General features: G+C 36.4%; 1 protein-coding gene and 1 long non-coding RNA gene across 4 annotated transcripts; both read right to left on the bottom strand.

Moving 5' to 3' along the window:
* Nucleotides 1–1,123: 1,123 nt before the first annotated feature.
* Nucleotides 1,124–7,225, bottom strand: LOC144452354 (uncharacterized). 3 transcript variants are annotated; one of them, XM_078143443.1, is made up of 3 exons: nucleotides 7,093–7,225; nucleotides 1,831–1,925; nucleotides 1,124–1,345 (listed from the first exon to the last, which is right to left on the bottom strand). In XM_078143443.1, the coding sequence occupies exons 1-3, from the start codon at nucleotides 7,163–7,165 to the stop codon at nucleotides 1,319–1,321; spliced, it is 195 nt and encodes a 64-aa protein (XP_077999569.1). In that variant the 5' UTR covers nucleotides 7,166–7,225; the 3' UTR covers nucleotides 1,124–1,318. The 3 variants fall into 3 exon arrangements, 2 of the variants coding, with proteins under 2 accessions (XP_077999569.1, XP_077999570.1); XM_078143444.1 differs by having other exon boundaries at nucleotides 7,102–7,225; XR_013482347.1 differs by lacking the exons at nucleotides 1,124–1,345; nucleotides 1,831–1,925 and adding an exon at nucleotides 6,243–6,391.
* A 10,662-nt stretch (nucleotides 7,226–17,887) lies between these two features.
* On the bottom strand, nucleotides 17,888–24,026 carry LOC144451977 (uncharacterized). The gene is made up of 3 exons (XR_013482324.1): nucleotides 23,837–24,026; nucleotides 19,333–19,407; nucleotides 17,888–17,961 (listed from the first exon to the last, which is right to left on the bottom strand). It is a non-coding gene; the product is annotated as an uncharacterized LOC144451977 (long non-coding RNA).
* Nucleotides 24,027–24,075: the final 49 nt, after the last annotated feature.

The following is a 24,075-nucleotide window of genomic DNA, read 5'->3' as shown; positions in this document are numbered from 1 at the left end:
TATTCATAGCCTTTGAGGTAATATTTCCAAGCTTCGAATAAAATGTAAGTTTTAAATGAGCTTCCCATGTCACATAAAAATGGCCCCGTAACATTGGTATAGGGGCATTAATATAATAATTGCATGTATAGTAAAGTCACCGGTATGTTACAGAACTTTAAGTGCATACCTAATGTATACATGTAATAGAAACTGGAATCTGATGAGATGTGGTGATTTGTAGTATCAATAACATGTAGAGTCCAAAATAGAAAGTGTATTAATCCCTTCTGACAAGTTCATAGTGACGAGTAGAACATTTTAGATTAACTTCTTTTATAAACTATCTATGAAGATTACCATTACGAAACCTTCAAGTTCACTTTTGTCCCAAAAGTGCAATATAAGTGAAGCACTGATTGTGAAACAGCCAAGCATTTACATGACATGTTCTGTAACTAGTGTGGTAGCTAGGTAATACATGTATATGTATTTGTATAGTTATGTTTGAACTAATAAGTAATATTAAAGAATTCATGTATTAAAGAAACAGGGAGAAGAACAAATATTTACATGTATCACATTTTAGACAAGGCTATATGCCATTGTAGAAAAAGGATTTTTTTCTTCCATCACAATCCAAAACACAATGACCTCCTCCCGTATCCACAATTTTCAAAACAGCATGATCCCCCTCCCTCCAATTTCAAAAACAGGGTGACCACCCTACAAATCCCCCCCCCCCTCAGGCTGAAGAAACTGGCCGGTCCCTTAGTAAAGGAAAATATCCAACTTTTTATTCTTATTTTTCCCAATTACTAATAGCTTCCCAAGGGCTTAGGCATTCAGTCAACTAACTGTTCACAATCAATCAATCAATCAATCACTCACTCAGGTCACTATTTCACATAACACAACACGTGACGTGTTCAAAAACCGATTTTTATTCAAATAAAGTGTGAACTATGCCTATAGTCTTGAGCAAGTCTAGGTGACTCTTTGTGTGTGTATGTACATAGCATTTTGTAATATTATAACCCAACACAGTAAACTGTTGAATGCCAGATAAAATAGACTTTTTTTCACTATTTTAACAAATTGGTGAATAAACCATTGTTTTGGTCTATTTCAATTTCACTGATTGGTAAAAAAATAATTAATTTTGAAGGCATCACCTCCTTCCTATGCCTTTCTTTTGTTGTTTGTTAAATTTTCCAGCTTTTTTGTTAGTCCATTCATTCTTCCAAAATATTTTTTTTTGATGGACGACATTTTTTCTTTTCAGACTTTTTCCACTTCCAGGAACAGTGAATTCCACATTAATTCTCCTACCAGCAAGTCAAGAGTGATGCAAGTCCAGTCCTTTCTGTAAATGTAGGAATATAAACAACAAGACTGTAAGTCCCAGGGATGGGGTGGGGGTGAGTGTGGGGGTGGGGGAGGCATTCCCATTCAAAAGCTGTATAATTATGAGGTGGGGGGTTTACTTTTAGGGCATTCAAGTCTAGGTATGTGACATTATTTTTGTCTGAAGCAGGGTTCCAAGAAAGGGACTGGGCTTCCCTCTTGAAACTTGAAAAAAGTAGAACTTGCTGTCTGAAACAGTACATCCACAATTCATGTCCTGTCTGTAAAAGCAGTAGGTAAGTTGCTAATGTTCATTTTCTGAAAAGGGCAACATTTTAATTTCATTTGAATACAGGAATCATAAGTTAGCATTTTCTAATGTGAGATTAAGTTCAAAAAGTTCGAAATATTTCATCGCACTTTCAAATGCCCATGAAAAATAAATAAAACAGTGCTATTTGTTTATCTACACCAAATTCTATGATACAGATACTGTTCACCTACCTTAAAACTCTGCTGGTTTTTAAACTGTACATAGCCAAAACCTTTGGATTCTCCAGTGTCTTTATTTGTGATTAATCTTATCTCAGTCACACCTCCTATGAGCAAATCAAATTAGTAAATATAGTAATCATACATGTTTTTATATTTATTTATTTAACTTTGACAAGTCAGGCAGTACACACAGGTGACGAACACCTATAATCATGGACCCCAAAAATAAACATGGACTCCAAAGATGTAGTTTAAGTATCTTTGCTTTCATTTATTTATTTATTTATTTATTTATTTATTTATTCATTTATTAATCTATTTATTTATTTAATTTTGACAATTGTCAGGCAGTCCACACATGTGACTAACACCTATAATCATGGACCCCAAAAATAAACGTGGACTCCAAAGATGTAGTTTAAGTATCTTTGCTTTCATTTATTTATTTATTTATTTATTTATTAATCTATTTATTTATTCATTTATTAATCTATTTATTTATTCATTTATTAATCTATTTATTTATTTAATTTTGACAGTTGTCAGGCAGTCCACACATGTGACTAACACCTATGTATAATCGTGGACCCCAAACTTTGCATCCTCTCAACATATGCTGAGGTAAATGGCCAGTAGGTTCAGTATTTTACTTAAACTTCAAATTAGTTTTTACTACTTCATGTAGCAACATCTCATCAACACACACATGTAGTTACTGGAAAATAATGCTGTGGTATGATTGAAACTTTTTCCCACAGTAATCAGTGTGTTTGCTAAGGTTTTGGCAACCCTGGTAACAGAAAGGGAGAAAGAGGTAAAAATGACAGTGTTTCCCATCAAATCTATCATTATTTTAGTGGGGAACCCCAGTAAAATGATATGGGAACCTCGGTAGATTTTACCTACTTACCACCATTGGCAAAAACACTGGTAGGGAACCCTGGTAAAATGATATGGGAACCTCGGTAGATTTTACCTACTTACCACCCTTGGCAAAAACACTGGTAGGGAACCCTGGTAAAATGATATGGGAACCTGGTAGATTTTACCTACTTACCACCCTTAACAAAAACACTGGTGGGGAACCCTGGTAAAATGATATGGGAACCTCGGTAGATTTTACCTACTTAACATCCTTAACAAAAACACTGGTAGGGAACCCCGGTAAAATGATATGGGAACCCTGGTAGATTTTACTTACTTACCACCCTTGGCAAAAACACTGGTAGGGGAACCCTGGTAAAATGATATGGGAACCCCGGTAGATTTTACCTACTTACCACCCTTGGCAAAAACACTGGTAGGAAACCCCGGTAAAATGATATGGGAACCTGGTAGATTTTACCTACTTACCACCCTTGGCAAAAAGATTGGTAGGGGAACCCTGGTAAAATGATATGGGAACCCCGGTAGATTTTACCTACTTACCACCCTTGGCAAAAACACTGGTAGGGAACCCCGGTAAAATGATATGGGAACCTGGTAGATTTTACCTACTTACCACCCTTAACAATAACACTGGTAGGGAACCCTGGTAAAATGATATGGGAACCGGGGTAGATTTTACCTACTTACCACCCTTAACAAAAACACTGGTAGGGAACCCTGGTAGATTTTACCTACTTACTGCCCTTAACAAAAACACTGATAGGGAACCCTGGTAAAATGATATGGGAACCCCGGTAGATTTTACCGCCACTTACCACCTTTAAAACAAGCGACCTATCAGTCAGAATAGCTCCGCTGTTTTTTTGTTTTTTTGTTTTTTTGTTATTTTGTTATTTTTTTTATTTTGGTGACATGTAGAAGTGGTTCAGTTCTTCACTATGCAGTTTTGTTTTAGCGATAAAGTGGTTACTGGTTTCATATGATGTCTCACTATTAAACACATTTTACACAGAAGTTGGTAATGTATTGTACTTTTATACCATAGTCACCATTTTATTAAAAAAAATCTACTGTTATGAAAAATTGCACAAAATCTCTGAAAACAAATGACTGGGAAATGCACACAAGAAAAAGAAAAAAAAGAGGATTTTGAGGTTGGCTATAAATAATTCCAGTGTCTTACAGCTTTAACCCTGGAAAATGTTAATGATGAATGAAATAAACTAGGGATCTAAAATAATTTTGAGGCAATTTGAATGTCAATTTTCTAACAAATTTACCAAGTCAACAACATTCAACTTGTACTAGTTGTAGTAGATATATATAGGGAAGAAATGTATTAATCGTCATCTTAGTTTCCGTACGGCGACAATCCCCAAGTACCCAGAAGAGAGTCATTCTTAGCCATACGTTACAGTGGTAACACTCGTTCATGTTAGATTACCTTTCACTAAGAAAACACAACGAAATGGTTGAAGTGATCTTTTTTTTTATTTCTTTTCATCACAAAAACAAAATCTGTGTGATCAAAAGTGTTGTAAACTAAACCAGAAAGAATTATCGGACTGGCTAAACTTCCCGCTGAACTGGAGTAAGGTCCAAGCCTCGATAGTATGTGAGGAAATCGTCTCAAACTAGCGATACAACTTTCAAAATATAACTTGACATGTCTTCATTTGTTAGAGTTATACAATTCAAGACGGGTTTTCACTTGAAAAAAACAATTCTGTGAATAATGACATTCTGAACGCAGCGATTTCTCGGACGATGTTACCACTGTAACGTATGGCTGGCAACGACTTGCTTCCGGGTTAGTCCCTTGTGCATCCGGGTACTTGGGATTGTCGCTTGTCGTGCATTACCACATCGGTAATTTTGACGCTGTAATATTGCCACCAATATTGATCGTACAAAAACAAAACTCCATAAATGAACCACAAAGTACTTTCCCTTTCAAAATGTGATAATTTTAGAAAGAGTATTATCGTTTTTATTGACGACTGACTCTGTCAAAAAACGTCCCATACACTTCAGTTCAGGCTAGGCATGCACGAATTCTCACTTGATCGTGAGGTGCATATACTGGAATGAACCATTCTGTAGGAGGGGTGGAGAATTTGGATTTGAAGTTTACAACCCTGTTTCGAACAAATATTTGTCATTTGGGCGCATAATGCGTAGAATTAAGACTACAGCACATATTACATTGCTTGTTTGACGTCAATAGTGTCTTTTGAAAAGTTCAGGCTAGGCATGCAGGACTTCTCACTTGATCGTGAGTTGCGTATACTGGAATGAACCATTCTGTAGGAGGGGTGGAGAATTTGGATTTGAAGTTTACAACCCTGTTTCGAACAAATATTTGTCATTTGGGCGCATAATGCATAGAATTAAGACTACAGCACATATTACATTGCTTGTTTGACATCAATAGTGTCTTTTGAAAAGTTGCAGTTTACCTAAAGTCACACGGACTGATTTCCAATATGGCGTCGGTCAGAATGCTCATTAACATATTCATTTTTTTTAAATTACAAAAAAAAAAATCATAAAAAATAGAAAAGAAGACGTGCTGACTTGAAATTAACAAATCTAAGTAAGCTACCCCCTGCACATCAACACACCAGATATCAAAGCAATCTGACAAGAAGTACGTGAGGAGATGATGAAAATGTCATTTTATGAAAAAAAATCATAAAAAATTGAAAATGGCACAGATCAACTTGGCATGAACAAATCTGAATAGCCTCCCCCCAGGGAACATGCACACCAAATATCGAAGAATTCTGACTGTCACTTTCTGAGAAGATAATGAAAATATAAAAGTTTGACGGACACCTATGATTCACTCTACTCTCTATACTCTATACAACCTATACCTAAAGCTACACTTTCAGCTTTCGCTGACAGCGGAGCTAAAAATATTGGTAGGAATGGTATGTAATTGGTAAAATGATATGGGAACCCTGGTAGATTTTATCTACTTACTGCCCTTAAAAACACTGGTAGGGAACCCCGGTAAAATGATATGGGAACCCGGTAGATTTTACCTACGTACTGCCCTTAAAAACACTGGTAGGAACCCTGGTAAAATGACTGGGGAACTCCTGTAGATTTTACCTACTTACTGCCCTTAAAAAATATTGGTAGGGAACCCTGGTAAAATGATATGGGAACCCTTGTAGATTTTACCTACTTACTGCCCTTAAAAAAATATTGATAGGAACCCTGGAAAAATGACTGGGGAACTCCTGTAGATTTTACCTACTTACTGCCCTTAAAAAATATTGGTAGGGAACCCTGTAAAATGATATGGGAACCCCAGTAGATTTTATCTACTTACTGCCCTTAAAAAAATATTGATATATCTTGGTATCTGAAGTAGAATTTTACCATCAAGTTGAGTCATAAAGATAGTAAAATCAAGACTTCTGGTCCTCACACTATGTGTGTAATACAATAGCGGTGCATCAGAAAAAGTCTACCTTCTTGTTCTATGTTGATGCTCTAGCATATGGTAAAATCCTATTGCAGATACCAAGAATTGGCTGAACTTGTCCACTATCCAAGATTCATTAATATTCACAACACACTACTGACATCAAGTGGGATAACGGGTAGATTTCGAGTAATTTGCATCTGTTTTTGATGCTTGAAATATTGAATTTGTTTTCCTAAATGTCTGTTGAATAGAAATAGTTCATATCAACCAGTAAAGATACTAGATTTCATTTCCTGATTTCCTGCAGGTCAACATGACCTCAGGTGACCAATAGAAAATTTATTCTAGCATATAAAAGGACCCTCTTATGCCTCCTTTTAGTTTAAAAACTGCTTTTGAACAGTACAGTGGTAAATGTTTGTTATACTAATAGTAGCCAAATGATCCAAACAGTTAGTATAAATCTTCCCAATATTCACTTATTTTGATTTGTAAAAAATTTATGCAAAGGTGTGAAATTTATTTTTCTACATAAGTGGGTGCGAAACTACCTGCTGTAATACAGTAGATGACAATAGACTGCAAGCTATATACATGTATACCAAGTCTAGTTATTATACTCTATAGTCAATCTCTATGATCTCTTTCTATGTACGTACAGTCAAACAGACAAATCCTATCGAAAACCTAGCTAAATCTCCTGGGAAAGGGATGAACAACTTGTATGTCAGAAGTAATCCATCACACACTGACAGGAGATTGTAATATGTTACTTCATTCAGTTAACTACAAACTCAACCTCCAGTTTGAATTATGTGAGGTAAGGATGTGATAACGTCGTTACGTTTATATAAACACTCCAGTAAACTATCGGTGTTGGTGGTAAAAAACGGAATTCTGTGCTAGAGAAATCCATTTGACTATACAGTAGAGATACATACCTGTTTTACTAAAATGTTCTTCCAACTCTTCCTTTATGGTGATGAAAGGTAAATTACCAATAAACAAAACCATGCGATGTTTTTTTCATTTTTGTATTCACTTTTCTTTACCCTCTCTTGTGGTTCAACATTAGATACCTGAATTGAGATAACATCGACATGAAAGTGAAACTGCATAGATTTACAAATAGTACTAGTGTAGTAGTGTGACTACATCATAAATTCAAATAATTTATATCATCATCATATTTGATCTCCTGTTCCAGCAAAGACTGATCCTTATTCACCACTTAGCAGACACCATGCTTTCACAATTGAGTGTTTGTGTCAGCAACATTGTCACATACAATAAATAAATAAATAAATTGATCAATCAATTAATCTTTATATTACACAACATAATGTCATATTTAGCAAGCATTGTAAATCATGAAAACAGGAAAGTACCATATAGTTGTAACTTGTACAATATTTAACAATTATTTCCCCCTTTTTTGTTTGAGCATTGCTTCAAGAATCATGAGATTGTCTTTCACAAATTGAGAATATGCACCGACACATTTTTGCATGGAGATATTGACGACGTTATTTACAATCCAGTAGCGCATGTGTAGTGTTTTCTAGCATGATGTAGTTGCGTGACGTACTACGTGGGTGGAGTCAGGATATGTAAATAGCTTCACCGGCGGGAATTTCTGATTACATATTCTTTACATTATTTATGATAAATGTCTTTGATAGTACTTAATATATGAAATGAATGTAAATTAAAGAGGCATGAGCCAAATAAGATATTTGTTATTTTTGCCTACAAAACAACAAGTCATTGAGAATGACATAGACCCCACTATGATTGGGTTTTAAGGAACTGGCAGTTTATGTTGTCATATTCAAACCTGGTTAATGTTGTTTGGCCTCATATTATCATGACGAAAATGGATATGCACATGTATGTCATAGAACACTGTGCTAATACCAACTTTGAATGAGATCTGTTCAAGCATGTCTGAGTTATGGCTTTGGACATGGAAAATTCGCAAACAAAATGGCTGCCAGGTAGCCATATTGGATCGTATCATGACAACAATGAATATGCACTTGTATGTCATAGAACACTGTCCTAATACCAACTTTGAAAGAGATCTGTTCAAGCATGTCTGAGTTATGGCTTTGAACTGGGAAAATTCGCAAACAAAATGGCTGCTAGGCGGCCATATTGGATCGTATCATGACAACAATGAATATGCACTTGTATGTCATAGAACACTGTCCTAATACCAACTTTGAAAGAGATCTGTTCAAGCATGTCTGAGTTATGGCTTTGAACTGGGAAAATTCGCAAACAAAATGGCTGCTAGGCGGCCATATTGGATCGTATCATGAAACAAATTGACGTGCATATGTACAAATGTATGCCATACAAATGTAGTATGATGCCCCTGTACTAAGTTTGAAAAAAATCGGTCCAGGCATCTCTAAGAAATGGCTCCAGACGGACGGATGGACGGAACCCAATCCATAAGTACCCCTCCCGGACTTCGTCCGGCGGGGACTAAAAAATTTACAACATTCAATGTACATTAATGGGTTTAGACATGTATATTGAGGTCCTATAATCCTGAGGTCCTATCACACTTTTGGTGTCAACCCAACAATTTATTTGGTTTGTCTAACTTTTGTGATACATATTTCAAGTTTACTTACAACATATTTAATGCCTGTGAACAAAAGCATAACAGTTAAATTTGGTTCATGATCGACCCTTTAATATCACGCATGTGAAAATGTGTACATAATTTTAGATTGAATTACCCTTGCTAAGAGCACTGGTATTTCTTTCCAGTAAAGATGTTAATCTGGTCGGTATTAGTTCTCAGAGGGGTATGTAATAACACACGAGGGGAACATCGCCTTTACCACAAAAGTGCAATTCTTGTACTTTCTTATCAATCCTTATCAGCTCATTACCATAACTAAGTGTTTGCCTTTTGTAATTACATCTGATAAGCTTTAGTCAACATTAATAACCGACACTACTTTTGTGCGACAGTCGGAAATATTAAAATCATACATTAAAATATGTACAACAAATACAACTTTAAAAATAAGAAGGGACAGTTCCAAAGGTAGACACATTAAAACAATTGAACAATGGGTTGCTAGTCATTCCTGACATGATTCAGTAAAGAAATTACAGTTGGATTGAATGAATATTTAGCTCTATTAGTTTTTGTCTTGGGAACTCACCGACGGGATGGTGAATCTTCAAATTCTTGGTGAAGGGCTGCTGGTTATTGCTTATTATATTATAGCATTACCAATTCCAGTGAATTTTGTGACGTCATTGCCGTACATTATTACTGATAATGTACTCCGTTATTGGGCATCGCGGCCCCGGAACGAGCATAGCAATACAAGCTTATTTGTTCTGTTTCTTCATACGACTAGGTATCTTTTCGAAATGTATGTTGTTACTTATGATTGTCATTTCCACTGTGTAAAAATACAACACATTCATGAAACAAATTTGTGTTCACAGCAGTTCATTGAAGTGTATATGGGTGTGTACGTGTACGTACGTGTGTCGCTATGATTAGTATTCAGCTTCCGGGCCGAACATGGCAGACGATGTTCAGCGCTGTGTATATTATACGTTGTTTTGCGTTTCTCGGTCTACAAATTCACTGGAATTGGCAAAACTATAAAATAATAACAATAATGTATGCCCTCCCAGTCCATAATGGACTCAAGCAAACTTTGCACTCCATAATGGGCTCGGCTGTCGCCTCGCCCATTATGTCGTTCAAAGTTTGCTTTCGTCCATTATGGGCTGGGAGGGCGTACATTATTGTTTAAGTATGGTATCCCTTACCGAAATGAGACAGCTGTTTTTGAGCTGCAGCAGCTCTCAAAAAGACTTCTGACAGTTAGCTGCCGGAAGGCTGATTTTTGTGCATACTTAATTAGATTTGAGCTGCAGAGAACAACTCTCAACAGCTCAGGTAAATACCTGACAGACATTCAACTGCTTTATAACAGACTTATGTAAGACTATCTTCAGACATCTGAAAGACCACTAACAGACCTGACAGACTAACATCAGCCTTCTGACAGCATTGTGACAGACTGCTGAAAGACTATAAGCAGACTTTTGACAGGTGGCATTGGCACACTGCAAAAGGGGAATTCCTTACCAAAAATCCACTAGTTTAAAAAGTGTTCTATACTAGTTCAAAACAAGTCTGATCAGTTTTGAGTGTTTCGTTCATGTTTTAAACATGTCAGAAGTCCTTAGTCAACTCATTTGATACTAGTTTTAAACCATATTAATTTTGACACTTAAAACATGCTTATACACGTTGGGGAAATATATTTGATATACAAATGTATATCAGGACTGACCATATTTGATTTGAATGCTTGTTCCCACTGAAACATATTTCAAAAATGTCAGTTTCACAAACTCACAAAGTTTGTTCACTTACATGTTTTTAGGGGATACACATATATGTATGTACATACTACACACACAGGCACATACTTTTGCAACCAGTAAATCATGCAGAAGAAGAATTAAATGAAAACAAGAAGCAACTTTATTGCTTTTTTCCAAAATAACTAAAAGGCTTGAGACATGTCTGTAGTGAAATGACAGTACCAACATACCTGAATTTAACAATAGTACCTGTTTTCATCCCGTGATTAGAAGACAAAAAATATATGTCCCTTAATGATGGGGTTCTTCAAATCAAATCTAAAGAATTACCTACATCATACATGTGAAAGAGCTCTGGCAATTTGAGTTTGGCTTTCAACAGTTGCTGGAGTTTCAGAGTCTGACATTATTTCACTTTCAGTCATTATATAAGCTAAAGCCATTGTGTTCATCATTGGCATCATCACTTCGGCAGTTTACATCATCACTTTGGCAGTTTACATCATCACTTTGGTAGTTTACATCATCAGTTTGGCAGAATCAGGATCAGGATCAGAATCAGATCAATCAATATCCATTGGTTCCTGAAAGTCACTGCAAAGAAAGAAACAAGAGCAATCAATTAACAAAAGAAATATTTGTTATGAATGTGAAGGGAGAGGTACACAGTTCATTTTATCTTTTGTTTCTAATAAACAGTTACATGCTACAAACAAAGAATCTATAGAAATGCCAACTGTCCTGTGTCTTTTTACTATTTGCTCCTCTCGGGGAATTATATTGCTCTGTTTTGTTTTTATACACTAACAGATTAAAAAAGTTACTAGTACCTTTGAAAGTAGGCCTGTTCCTTCATCCTTTTTAAAGTTGCCATACAACTTTGCTAGGCGTTTGGCTTGCTTCTCTTCAGCAATTTCTCTATTTTTGTCAGTCTTTGCTTTATTGCTTTGCTGTGCTGCATGTGTTCCATTTTTTGTCCTGCTGGAGTTTGCTTTCTTTGTCCACTTTCTGTTTTTTGTACTTTTATGTTGACACTGCTTTTTCTAAAGTCATCTTGAGTTTCTACTCTAAGATGCAACAAATAAAAACATGCATGTAAGTAACACTAATTTTGGCAAAACAAAAATTATCAACTGGTAAATAGAATCTACAAAATGTATATTCTTGTAGTGTGTTAACAGTGGTACACCCTAGGTAATACATTTTATCAGACTTCCCAAAAGTACATCAGAGCAGCCATAATTAAGGAACAACATTTTTATAAAAACTTTATACAAAAATAATGAACTCGCAGTCTTCCCACATTGTCTCACTTAACACTTAACATTTCCACTTAGAATAAGACAAGGATAATTAATATTGCTTGTCTGATGGCCACAATGCCTCAACAAGAGTTCCATATTCTTACTCTCTCCTTACAACTAAATATGTGTTGTGTTCTATAATTTGCACTATAACGTAATGAATACACAAATACATCAATATGAAGCATTTTAAACATGACAACCTTTGATTAAAATGAAAGTTCATACCCTTATTAAATAAATACATACGTATGTATACACACACACACATACGGACAGACCTCAATGACATACATCAAGTTGGTGAAAAGTGTTCTGCATGTACATGACAGAGCACTGCGTAAATGTGGCTGTGACCATGGGGTGTACTAGTACTACTACTAAATGATTTGTGACACACTGGTTTCTACAAAACACTCCAACATTGTTCCATTCCATATCTTAATTGAATAAATTAATTTGTCACTGTTTTCTAACTCAGTGCGGTACATAGGAACTCTTTCGACGAGAAACTAATAATTTTTACACGATAAATCGTGGGGGGGGGGGGGATTGTAATCTGATTCCAGTTTACACACGGCACCAGGCAAGCAGTGCATTCTTCCCTACTTTCAATCGACAAAGTGGACACTCCAACTTGAATATTACATGTATATCAGATGTACTTTAAAAACAACTTTCGGAAGTTTCAAACAGTTGTAGAAGTCTATGTATGCAACCGAGGTCTAGGTCTATGTCTGAAAAGCCTCCGATCGTACGGCCACGAGTACTATACTATTACTAAGTAAATAAGATATAACGTCTACACATAGACGACCAGGATTCTATCGTTTAAAAAAAACACCAGAGCCTATAATATGCTATGAAAGCGTCAGTTAAATTAACATACCTTCATCACCAAAATGAGTAGGTCTTGATGTATACCTCTTCTCATGATCAGTTGTCGAAGACGATTTTCGTTGCCTTTGTGAATCACGGCCGCCATCTTCCGTCATTCCAACATTTGAAGTGCTGGTGAGATTGCGCTCGTTGATTTGATTGGCTGATACGTCATAGCCTCGTTCACAATAATTTCAAAACTTCAATGCGTTGTAAACTTTACAACAGTCGTTGATTCAATTTTGAAAATATATATTTTTGTTTATTATTTTGTTTCTTTCACATTATCCATGTTTGCGCTGTTATTAGCCATAAACAAAATGTTTGTTCCTCGCAGTTTTTCCACAAGCTTTGAAAGAGCCTGTGACGCTATATTGTGGATGTAACCTAAGCCAGCGATCTCAGGGCTAGGGGTTTGTTTACACCGTACATTCACGTTACGTATCGACTCAAAACAGAGCAGTATACTTGTAATCTCCAAAAGTTGAAGCAAAATGGCAATCTATGAGAGATGGAAGCGAAAAGTGGCCATTCCAGTTCTGAGGACAACTTTGCGATCATTGGCCTACACACGATGGACTCCCATCACTTCCGGGTGATGTCCCTCGACATCAACAACACACGAACACGTACACAGACAATACCGATACCGTTTTAAGCGAGTTTGGTAGACTAATGAGATGATCGACAGGAAGGAGATGGCGAGCGTCATATTTATTTATTCATGTTATAACATAACGGAGGAAAATGAAGACAACTGTGAGTTATTTGACAATGAAGAGGGGAATCAAAATCCCTTGTTGACGTCCGAATGTCGAGATTTATCAGACGGCGTTGATGATGGGTATGACAACCCTGAATATGACCGACTATAGTGAAACTGAAAACTCAGATATTGGCGAGGCCGATCATATGCGGCCCAAAATGAACCACTCTTTTCAATGCCTATACGCTACACGACCGGCCCAAGTCAAGAAATGCAGGGGACATTTCCTGTAGTAGCCTTGAAAATGGGCCGTGTTTCTGCATACGTAACCACTAATTGCTAGTCCCAAGTTGAAGTATAGTAAACAAATTTCACACTAATATACGTGCATGGCTATCACAAACCCAGAATACCAAATCTGGCAAATGATTTTAAAATGGATGTTTGTTATGTAGGTGACATATTACAAATAATTTGAGAAAACAGTTACATTAAATCTCGGTAAGTTGTGAGTGTGAACGATGCAAATAATAAATGCATACAACAATACATGTACATTTTATATTAGAGGTATTCTGTAAGGATTGATTTTGTTGTTCATGCAGCTGGTTTACATTTTAACAAGAACAGATTCCAGTGTTTATACTTAACAATGAAACTTAATAAATATATTTTAACATGTAAATGTACTGTAGTTATTGGACATTTGATGGTGTTGCAGGCATTCTTATAAATATTACCTACATTCACCTGCATACATTTGATGTATGTTTTAGTGAATAAGGCAAGTATAATTCCAAGCAATATTTATTATGACACAGAAGCATATTAACAGAAAACCCTTGGATTGGTATGCCCTTCCACATTGCCACTGTCCAGGTAACTTTAAAATATTCTGGAAACTACCACAAGAGCTGCTAAAAGTCTGCTGCTAGTCGTTTTGCCCATGACAGAGCAAAGTGTAAACACTACTGACAGACATTATTTAGAAATTAACTCCTGTGGCTGAAGACAGCTGCCAGTAAACTGCAAGTAGCTGTTGGTGAGCTGAAGACAGCTGTCAGTGAGATGCAGACAGCTGTCAGTAAGCTTAAGAATTTTTTTCCTAACAGACATAAACCCTAGAAGTCTGTTGCAGACATTCAGCAGCTCAACACATTTTTGAATGTCTGCAATAGAACTGTTGGTAGTGTGCCACAGAGCTGAAAAGCCCTGAAAAAGCTCTTTGACAGCTTGGTACTGAGCTTTCAGTTTGGTAAGGGATGGTTAATTGACTGTTGCTTTTAGGTTGTGGTGTACCTCTCCTGATATATTCACATCTTTGGTCCCATCTAACTGAACATTAATAAGACCAATGTCATGTGCATAGAGTTCAGGAGAGGTGCACCACAACCTAAGGCAACAGTTATAAATGGTAAAGGAGTGGAGCTATTATTTTTATTATTATGTTCTACTATACTGAAACTCTTGAAATTGATTAGATATACAATAACATGTAAAAAGATTGACATAATTTTCAAATTTCTCCTAAAAGTACAATATATATTTTACTGCCTATAGTGGTAAATAGTTTCGTAGTGTTTCTGTATTGACATTGTCATTATTCTATTATGAAGACAACTCAGCAACATAGCAAAGCTACTTGCATGGAATTATACATAATAAATAAAATTTAATTCCGATTTTTCAGAGTTGTCAGCAGTGAGAAAGAGTATCCATCTAATCCCTACAGTGAGTACTTACATCAACTTCGAGTAGTCAAGAAAGTGTGGAAGCTAGCAAGTGGTTACAGCTATGTCATAGCAGACTGTGAGAAAGCAACTGGAATTCTTCTGAAAGAGAAATACTGTGTTGTCGAGCAGCAACTTGTTTATAGCTCAGATGAAACCAAGAGTGCAATTCTGCTGAAATGTAGTTGTGAAGAAAGAATTAATGACTGGAATGCAAAAGTCAAGGGTGACTTTCAACAACTCATAGCAGCAGAGGTGGCCCATTATTGTGTTCATGCCAAAGCTATTCAGAGTCAGATATCCATGCTGTCAGCAACTAGTCACCCTACTCAAGGTAAGGCTCATGCGATTCTTCAATATATACAATGAAGTATAGATGAAAGAACATTGCAATTTAACAACAAAGTAAGCAATAGTCTAAGCTTGTCTAGTTTCATCCGATAGATAGATAGATAGATAGATAGATGGACAGACAGACAGACAGACAGATACAATGTAGATAGATATAATAGAAAGATAGGTAGATAGATGCAATGTTCATAGATGATAGATAGATGCAATGTAGATAGATATATGATAGATAGATGCAATATAGATTGATAGATATAGATAGATACATAATGTAGATAGATATATGTAGATGATAGACAGAGATACAATGTAGATAGATGCTAGATAGATGCAATGTAGATAGATGATATAGACATTATTGATAGATGAATGTTGATAGATGCTAGATAGATAGATAGATAGATGCAATGTAGATAGATACAATGTAGATAGATGATAGATACAAAATGTAGATAGATGCAATGTAGGATTCTAGGACAACTGCCCCCCGGACAACTGCCCCCGGACAATTGCCCCCGAAGGACAACTGCCCCCCGGACAATGCCCCCGAGGGACAACTACCCCCGGACAATTGCCCCCGAAGGACAACTGCCCCCTGGACAATTGCCCCCAAAGGACAACTGCCCCCCCCCCCCCCCCCGGACAATTGCCCCCTGGACAACTGCCCCCGAAGGACAATTGCCCCCCCCCCCCCCCCCCCCCCCCGGACAACTGCCCCCGAAGGACAACTGCCTCTCGGACTACTGCCCCCTAACGAAAAAAAACCTACTATTACAGATGTACGGGTTTGTCATAGATTAAAAAGTCACCGTCGGCAACTTACTGCCGCAATTTGCATACATTATACTCACTACATTCACATGTTTTATTCTATTGTTATCTGTGATTATTGTTATAAAAGTCAGCATGATGCTTTAACTTACCGCTGTAATTCACATAATTTATATGCACATTCTACTCTATTGTCATCTGTGATAATTGTTACGACAATTATATCATTTTTTCTACTTTTGACTCGTTTTCTATCTTGTAACCTGTATATTTTGTATTGAACTGATAATAAATAAATCTTTTCTAGTAAAAAAATGACTTCGTGTTTGTGTTTAGTGAGTATAATGTACGCAAATTGTGGCGGTAAGTTGCCGACGGTGACTTTTTAATGAATGACAAACCCGTACATCTGTAATACTAGTTTTTTTTTCGTTCGGGGGCAGTAGTCCGGGGGGCAGTTGTCCAGGGGGGCAATTGTCCGGGGGGCAGTTGTCCTTCGGGGGCAATTGTCTGGGGGGCAGTTGTCCTTTGGGGGCAATTGTCCGGGGGCAATTGTCCGGGGGGCAGTTGTCCGGGGGGCAGTTGTCCTGTTACCGCAATGTAGATAGATGATAGATAGATAGAGAGGGAACTATATATAGATAGATGCAATATAGATAGATAGATAGATGCGATGTAGATAGATGATATAGACGTATTGATAGATGAATGTTGATAAATGCAGTATAGAGAAATACAATGTAGATAGATGATAGGTAGATAGATACCGGTAGATAGATGATAGACAGATTGATAGACAGACAAGCAGATAGATAGCTAAGTGATCATGCCATTATTGGTGTACATGTATCAGTATGACTATGTTACTATGTTTTCAACAATCTGTTGGAGATACAGCTTAAAACAACTTGATATTTACCAAAAATTGTTACAATATTTTCAGTGCAATTTTGTATTTGTTCATACATTTTTGTGTACTTTACAAACAATTTTAGAATGGGTCATCTGTGACCTGTCACTTCCAAAATCGTGGGGCAAGTCCAAAAAATGTATGTCAACTGACGCAAAAATGCAGTCTGGCTGCAACACTGAATCCCATTCGTTTGTTTGTTGTTTGAAACAAGTTCTTTTCCTCAATATTTTTGTGTTAACAGTTGTATTACACTTGTCTGGTTATCCACTTCTGTTTTATTTTTGACTTTTTATTGTATTCATTTTCAATTTTTTTTTCTCAGATATCCCATGTGTTCAGCAGTTGCAGAACATGCCACTATTGTCTGCAGTCACAATGGACCAGGTGCACCTTGTCTATCTGAAGAATACATCAGGTGGCAGAAAACTCGCTTGCAAGACGTGCAAACATGGAGTTACCAGTTGTGAGTATGTTGGTGTGTACAGGACATGTCTTCATGACAATGATATATATGTCCCGAGTTCAGGAGTGATGTCCCAAGAAAAAGTAACTTCCAACATCACGTATGAACGGATTCCATATCCACTATCAAAAAACTGCAGGATGTGTATGATATGGGCAGGTAGATGGAGATGCACCATTCCCAGAATACCTTATTCCACAAATTCCAGAGTCTGGCAAACAAAGCTTTTGTGAGCTTGGTTGTGAATGGGATGATGGCGATCCTGTGGTAAATGGGTGGATCTGTGGTGAGGGATTGATATTTCAGGAACACCATACTGTAGCAAAAGTACAGAGTGAAATTTCGAGTGAATCAGAATGTTGAATATGGGAAAAAAAACAGAAAGAAAGGAAGATGAGGAGTAGACAGTACAAGGTAAATAATTGTCATGAATAACTTAAAATTAGCATTCATAGTGATTATGAATATTTAGAGGATTATGGCTAATCTGTGCATTTGTGGGGAAATTCAAACTGCTGTATGGATCATCAGCTTCTGGGTATAGTTTTCAACATTTTTCTGTACCCTGAGAAACAATCAGGTCATGAAGCATGTATGAATTGTTTGTGAATGTCGTAGGATGGTAACTTGAAGTATTGTGAAGTATTTTTTATTTTAATGGACTTGTAACTCACTAAAACATTATCTTTTCAAACAGATGATGAAAAGACAAGAGGCAAAACTGATTGACGAGGGCTGAGGACTGTGTGGAAGGACGTTAGAGCTGAACTGATGAGCGATGAAGTGGGGGAGGATGGTACAGTGAATGTGTGGCGGCCAAAATGGCGTACGCATGATTTAAATGGCATTATAGACAGACTGAATGCACGCTTGAAAGAGTGTCCAAAAACTTCAAATTTAATGAAAAGGCGGACATAATGTTGGAACTTCGACTAGAGAAAGGCCTTCAAGGCCGTATCCCATCGCTCGACTAGTTAGTCACAACTGAAATTTTGTACGAGTAGAAGATGCCTGATCTTGGACTGCATCTGTCTGTACTCTGTCCGTCCGTCAAGTTTTTGTATTTTAATTTTCTTCAACTATTGAGTTGTCATTTGATATGATGGTGTCTTAAAATGCCCAGATCAGAGTTTTTCAAGAGAATTTTAATTGAATTTGCAATTATGTATAAAATACGTCTTTTTGGTAAAAAATACTTTACAAATCTTCTCCTGTGAAAGTACTTGGCCTATTGAGCTGAAATTTTGTTTGAAGATGTCTTCAAATACCCAGATCTTAGTTGTTCAAAAGAATTTGGCTGGTCCATAAATATGCAAATTAGGGCTAAATTGTGAATTTTTAGCACAACTGAACTGATAAGGTTCAGTAGTGCTATAGGCATGGCAAAGTGTCTGTCTGTGTTTGTGTAATCAACTTAAAGTCAAAAACAGCTGGACTGATTGCCATGATATTTGATGAGTGTATTACCATGGGTGTCTAGTTGGGAAATTGTTCAAATCAAAATGATCTTGCCACTTTTATATAAATTTACCGGGTTATAAATACACAAATAAAGTCTACGGTTATTACAAAAACCAGCAGAACTCTTTTGATTGATAAATCGCTTGTTTTCATGTAATGTGTGTTCAATGTGTAATGTCTTTTGCTATTTTTCATTTTTTTGTAAAATATAATTCAATTATCTTACCTGTGTTTATCAAGTTTTTGTTAATTTGTGATACTGTAGGAGTGTTTTTATAGTTGATTGCATTCCGAGTGTGAGCTACAAACATACAGAGAATAAAATAGTTGTAAAAGAGTTACCTGCAGGATAAAGGAACTCGCTGTCATTGATTACCATTTGGAAAGAATATGGTGATAAAACTAGATCTAAAGAAGAGTGAGAATGAACCCAATATTTTATCATTCAAATGTCAAGCAGACGTGCCTATGCACATAAGGGACCGGACAGAATTTACGGCAGGGGGGGGGGGGGGGGATTATCTCTGACTTGGTTCTTTTCCCGCCCCCCCCCCCCATCCACTGTGACCAAAATTTCACAGCCCCCCCCCTTTCAAAAGTATAAAAATTTCATGCCCCCCCCCCCCCCAAAAAAAAAAAAAATCATTCTCCAGTAATACATCACATGTTCTGATCCGTCATTCGACATGGCTGCTACTGCAGGTCCTAGTTCTGCGCTTGATTTTGTACATTGATCGGTTTAAAAATAAAGGATATGACGACTTGGATCTACTTGTGAAGCTAACAAAAGCAGAAGAAGAGCAGCTGTATGTTGATACCAATATAAACGATAAACCAGGCCATTGCTTGAAATTTAGGAAAGCCCTGTCCAGACTCAGAGAACAGCGAGACCTGTCACTAGCACTGCCAACGTCACATACAAAACCTACGTCTTCATTTTCCAAACCTAAAGTACAGACTCATAAGTATCGAAAATTTTGACTTGACTAGTAGATAGATGTAAGAACCTGTGTTTGTAATGAATTGAAAATTCCATCTTATAGCTAAATTCCCCAAGGGAATGTGTGGCCACTTGGAATCACCGTTTTTCCTTGTTCAACATTTCTTCATCATGGTTTTTTTTTATTTTTACGAATATGGTGATGGTGATACTTTTATTCGTATTATATTAGACCACATACAAAGATTGTAAACCACAGTGTGTATAGTAGTTAACCATCATATCTAATTTTCAATCAATGAAGCTCTTTTTTGAAAAGCAAAGAAAGCATATCGTGAGAGCTGTTTTGTTGTTAATAGTATAAAGAACTCATAGAGATTTTTATAAATGTGAAAACTTAATAATGTTAGTTGTTAGGATATCTATATGTCAATTCACTAAGTTGTTAAGCCCCATTTGATCATTTCAGATCTTTTGACAGTATTTGATAATTACCTAACAATGCATAATTAATTTAACCTGGATGGGGTGATCTAAAAGTGTGTTACCTAAAGTTGTTCAAACATAGTAAAACACCATGTGACATTACAAGGCCATGGTTTGTGCCACTTCTTCTTTGCTTTTCCACTATACATAGAACAATAGAACTCTGATGGAAATTTTCTTTGCAGGTCTAACATTCACAAGTGGTAAATTCAAACTTTCCAAGGAGTGTCCTGAAGCAGAAAAGTCATCATTGGAAAAGTATCTAATTCCCAATTGCCATACTGATCGCTTGAAATATTTCAATGAAGTAACCAAGGACATATATGAGAGTGCCTATGTAGCAAAGCAGTCAAAATTCATGGAGTACTTGAACACCCAAAGGGATTTTCGCTGGGAAACAAATCAAAAGATGACAAAATTAGGAAAACAAATCGAAATGATAGATAGTGAATTTGTGAACAGATATGTTACACTGCCTGTTGATCTGAATGTGAAGGATGAATTACCAGAGTCACAAAGGTGCTACAAGATCTTCAGAATTCACATAAAAGTCTAGAAGAACTACATGATCTTTTAGAAAACAGGAGAAGGGAACTGTTTGATGACAATCACAGTGAGCGGCCATTTGCTGGTAGTGAAAACAAATATTTAACAAGTAAACTTGATACTCTGAAACATTGGCTTGGTTTAGTGAAAGCCAAACAAAATGATGTTTCTCATACAAGTGACATCATTGCAAGAAGATTCCCACAGAATGAAGTTGTTGTTAGCGAACGACACAGGAAGACAAGGAGAAAGAAGGAAAATAAAAGAAAAGTAAGAAGGAAAGAGAAAAGAACAATTAGTCAAGCAAAAAGACTGTTGTTAACTGTTTTTAGTGAGCAACTTGTGGATAAGGTTGTAGGAAAATACGGCCAGAAGGCAACTACCAAAGTTAGTGCAAAGTCACTGATGAAAAAACACTTAACACCACGCAGACATCTAAATGCTTTACAATATTTAGTACAGATAGATGCATTTGATGATGCTGAGGAGGGAAATAGTTTAATTTCACTGGTTTTAGATAGAAAGAAAGACAAGTCTTGCCTCACATCTTCAGACTCTAGTGAGTCTGAGAGTGAAACTCAAGAATAGTGTCAAGGAAAGAAATAAAACACCTATCTAAATTAATCGGGCCAGACGTTTTTGTATTTACATTTTTCACCAAAGGTCACTTTTTAATCACATAAATTACAGTTCCTATGCTAGTATATTACCATATACATATATATATATATATATATATATATATATATATATATATATATATATATATATATATATATATATATATATATATATGTATCAACATCTCCTGACGAGTGATTTACTCACGAAACAGGCTTGTAGAGACGAAAAACCCGACTTGATTTTCTTCTACCCTCAACATATATATATATATATATATATATATATATATATATATATATATATATATATATATATATATATATATATATATATGTATCCTTGATGGTAATCACACACTGAACCTGTTTCCACAGTGCTAAAATGTATGTATGTATGTATGTATGTATACATATGTGTGTGTGTGTGTGAACAACTTATAAGAGTAATTCAGGGTGTATCAAATTAATCTTGAGTAGTGTTTTTATGCTTCACTAAATAGGTACATACAAACATACACACTTCCATTTTAATACATAAATGAAAGTGTAGACATTCAATATTAAAGGCGATATCAAGTGCTATCTCATGCAATGCTAAATTTTCTAACATATTAATTTTTTTCAATAACAAAATATTTCGCGGCCCCCCCATTCAAACCATGAGAATTTTCATGACTCCCCCTTCAAGCCTCCCATTTTTTTCATGCCCCCCCCCTGTAAATTCTGTCCTGTCCCTAACCATGAAAGGGACCCCTTGCCATCCATGACAGAAATGAGACTCTTAATATAAATATTGATGAATAAAGGGATAATATTTACTTGCCAGAATCCAGTAGTGGATATTAAGAGGATTCTCATTTAAATATGAATATTCATTATTCGATATTGATTTTAAGGATTGACCGCCATTTCTATTCATTCATGACTTTCTTCGGAATCCAGCAGAATCCAGTACTGGATAGAACAATGGATTCTAAATGTTCCATATCCAAGGGAATCCACCATTGGATAGTTGATGGATTCTCTACAGAATCCATAACATATACCACAGGATTCTGCTGGATTCTTACAGTATCCAGCATAGAATCTAAAGGAATCCATGATGGATTCAGCCCTTTTCACACAGTGATATACTCTGAGATGGCGAACCAGTGCAAACTGTGGTCTAAAAGTTGAAGAAAGGATGTTGAAAGGAAAACAGATCCGAAAATAGACAGGACGATCAAGCCGTCATAATAAATATATGTCCTGAAGAAATCAACAAATTTGAACAGTGTGACATATGGGGCTCACATTTCATATGGCCTAGAGGTTTGGGGCTCACATTTCATATGGCCTAGAGGGGCTCACATTTCATATGGCCTAGAGGTTTGGGGCTCACAATATTCATATGGCCTAGAGGTTTGGGGCTCACATTTCATATGGCCTATAGCTAGGTTTGGGGCTGACATTTCATATGGCCTAGAGGTTTGGGGCTGACATTTCATATGGCCTATAGGTTTGGGGCTCACATTTCATATGGCCTAGAGGTTTGGGGCTCACATTTCATATGGCCTAGAGGTTTGGGGCTGACATTTCATATGGCCTAGAGGTTTGGGGCTCACATTTCATATGGCCTAGAGGCGGTTTGGGGCTCACATTTCATATGGCCTAGAGGTTTGGGGCTCACATTTCATATGGCCTAGAGGTCTGGGGCTCACATTTCATATGGCCTAGAGGTTTGGGGCTCACATTTCATATGGCCTAGAGGTTTGGGGCTCACATTTCATATGGCCTAGAGGTTTGGGGCTCACAATATTCATATGGCCTAGAGGTTTGGGGCTCCAATGTTTACCATTCACATTTACTAAATATCTATATCTCCCAGAAGATAGCAGTCAGAGCCATAACTTTCAGTAACCGCACTACAAACTCAACTGAACTTTTCACCCAATTACATATTTATAACTTAGTTATTTACTTAGATTATTATTAACTTTATTTCTTTTAAATACCAAATTAGAAATGTAAAAAATTTTAAAAGGTTGAAATAAAGTTTTATCTTAACTTATCTTATCTTATCTTATCTTATCTTATCTTATCTTATTCTGGATATTTTCGTACATTCATGTTTGATTTGATCCATTGTAACTTACCTCATCATTGTCAGAACTCCCAATATATGTATGAAAAAGACAAGAACACGAAAATTCATCATGATTGTGAAAAGGAAATTAACGAAACAACCCATCGGCGTTCGAAATGCACTGTTATGTAAACATTTGTTGTCTCGATTGACGCCCAAGTACAAATAAACAATGATATTAAAACGTGGTATATATTAGATTGTATTACTGGCAATATGACACGATGACCAACGATGACAACCATGGAC

This window comes from Glandiceps talaboti, chromosome 22 (assembly GCF_964340395.1).
Source record: "Glandiceps talaboti chromosome 22, keGlaTala1.1, whole genome shotgun sequence".
Lineage (NCBI taxonomy): Eukaryota > Metazoa > Hemichordata > Enteropneusta > Spengelidae > Glandiceps > Glandiceps talaboti.
The sequence above is the reverse complement of the archived record's forward strand: the minus strand, read 5'-3'. Positions and strand labels throughout refer to the sequence as shown.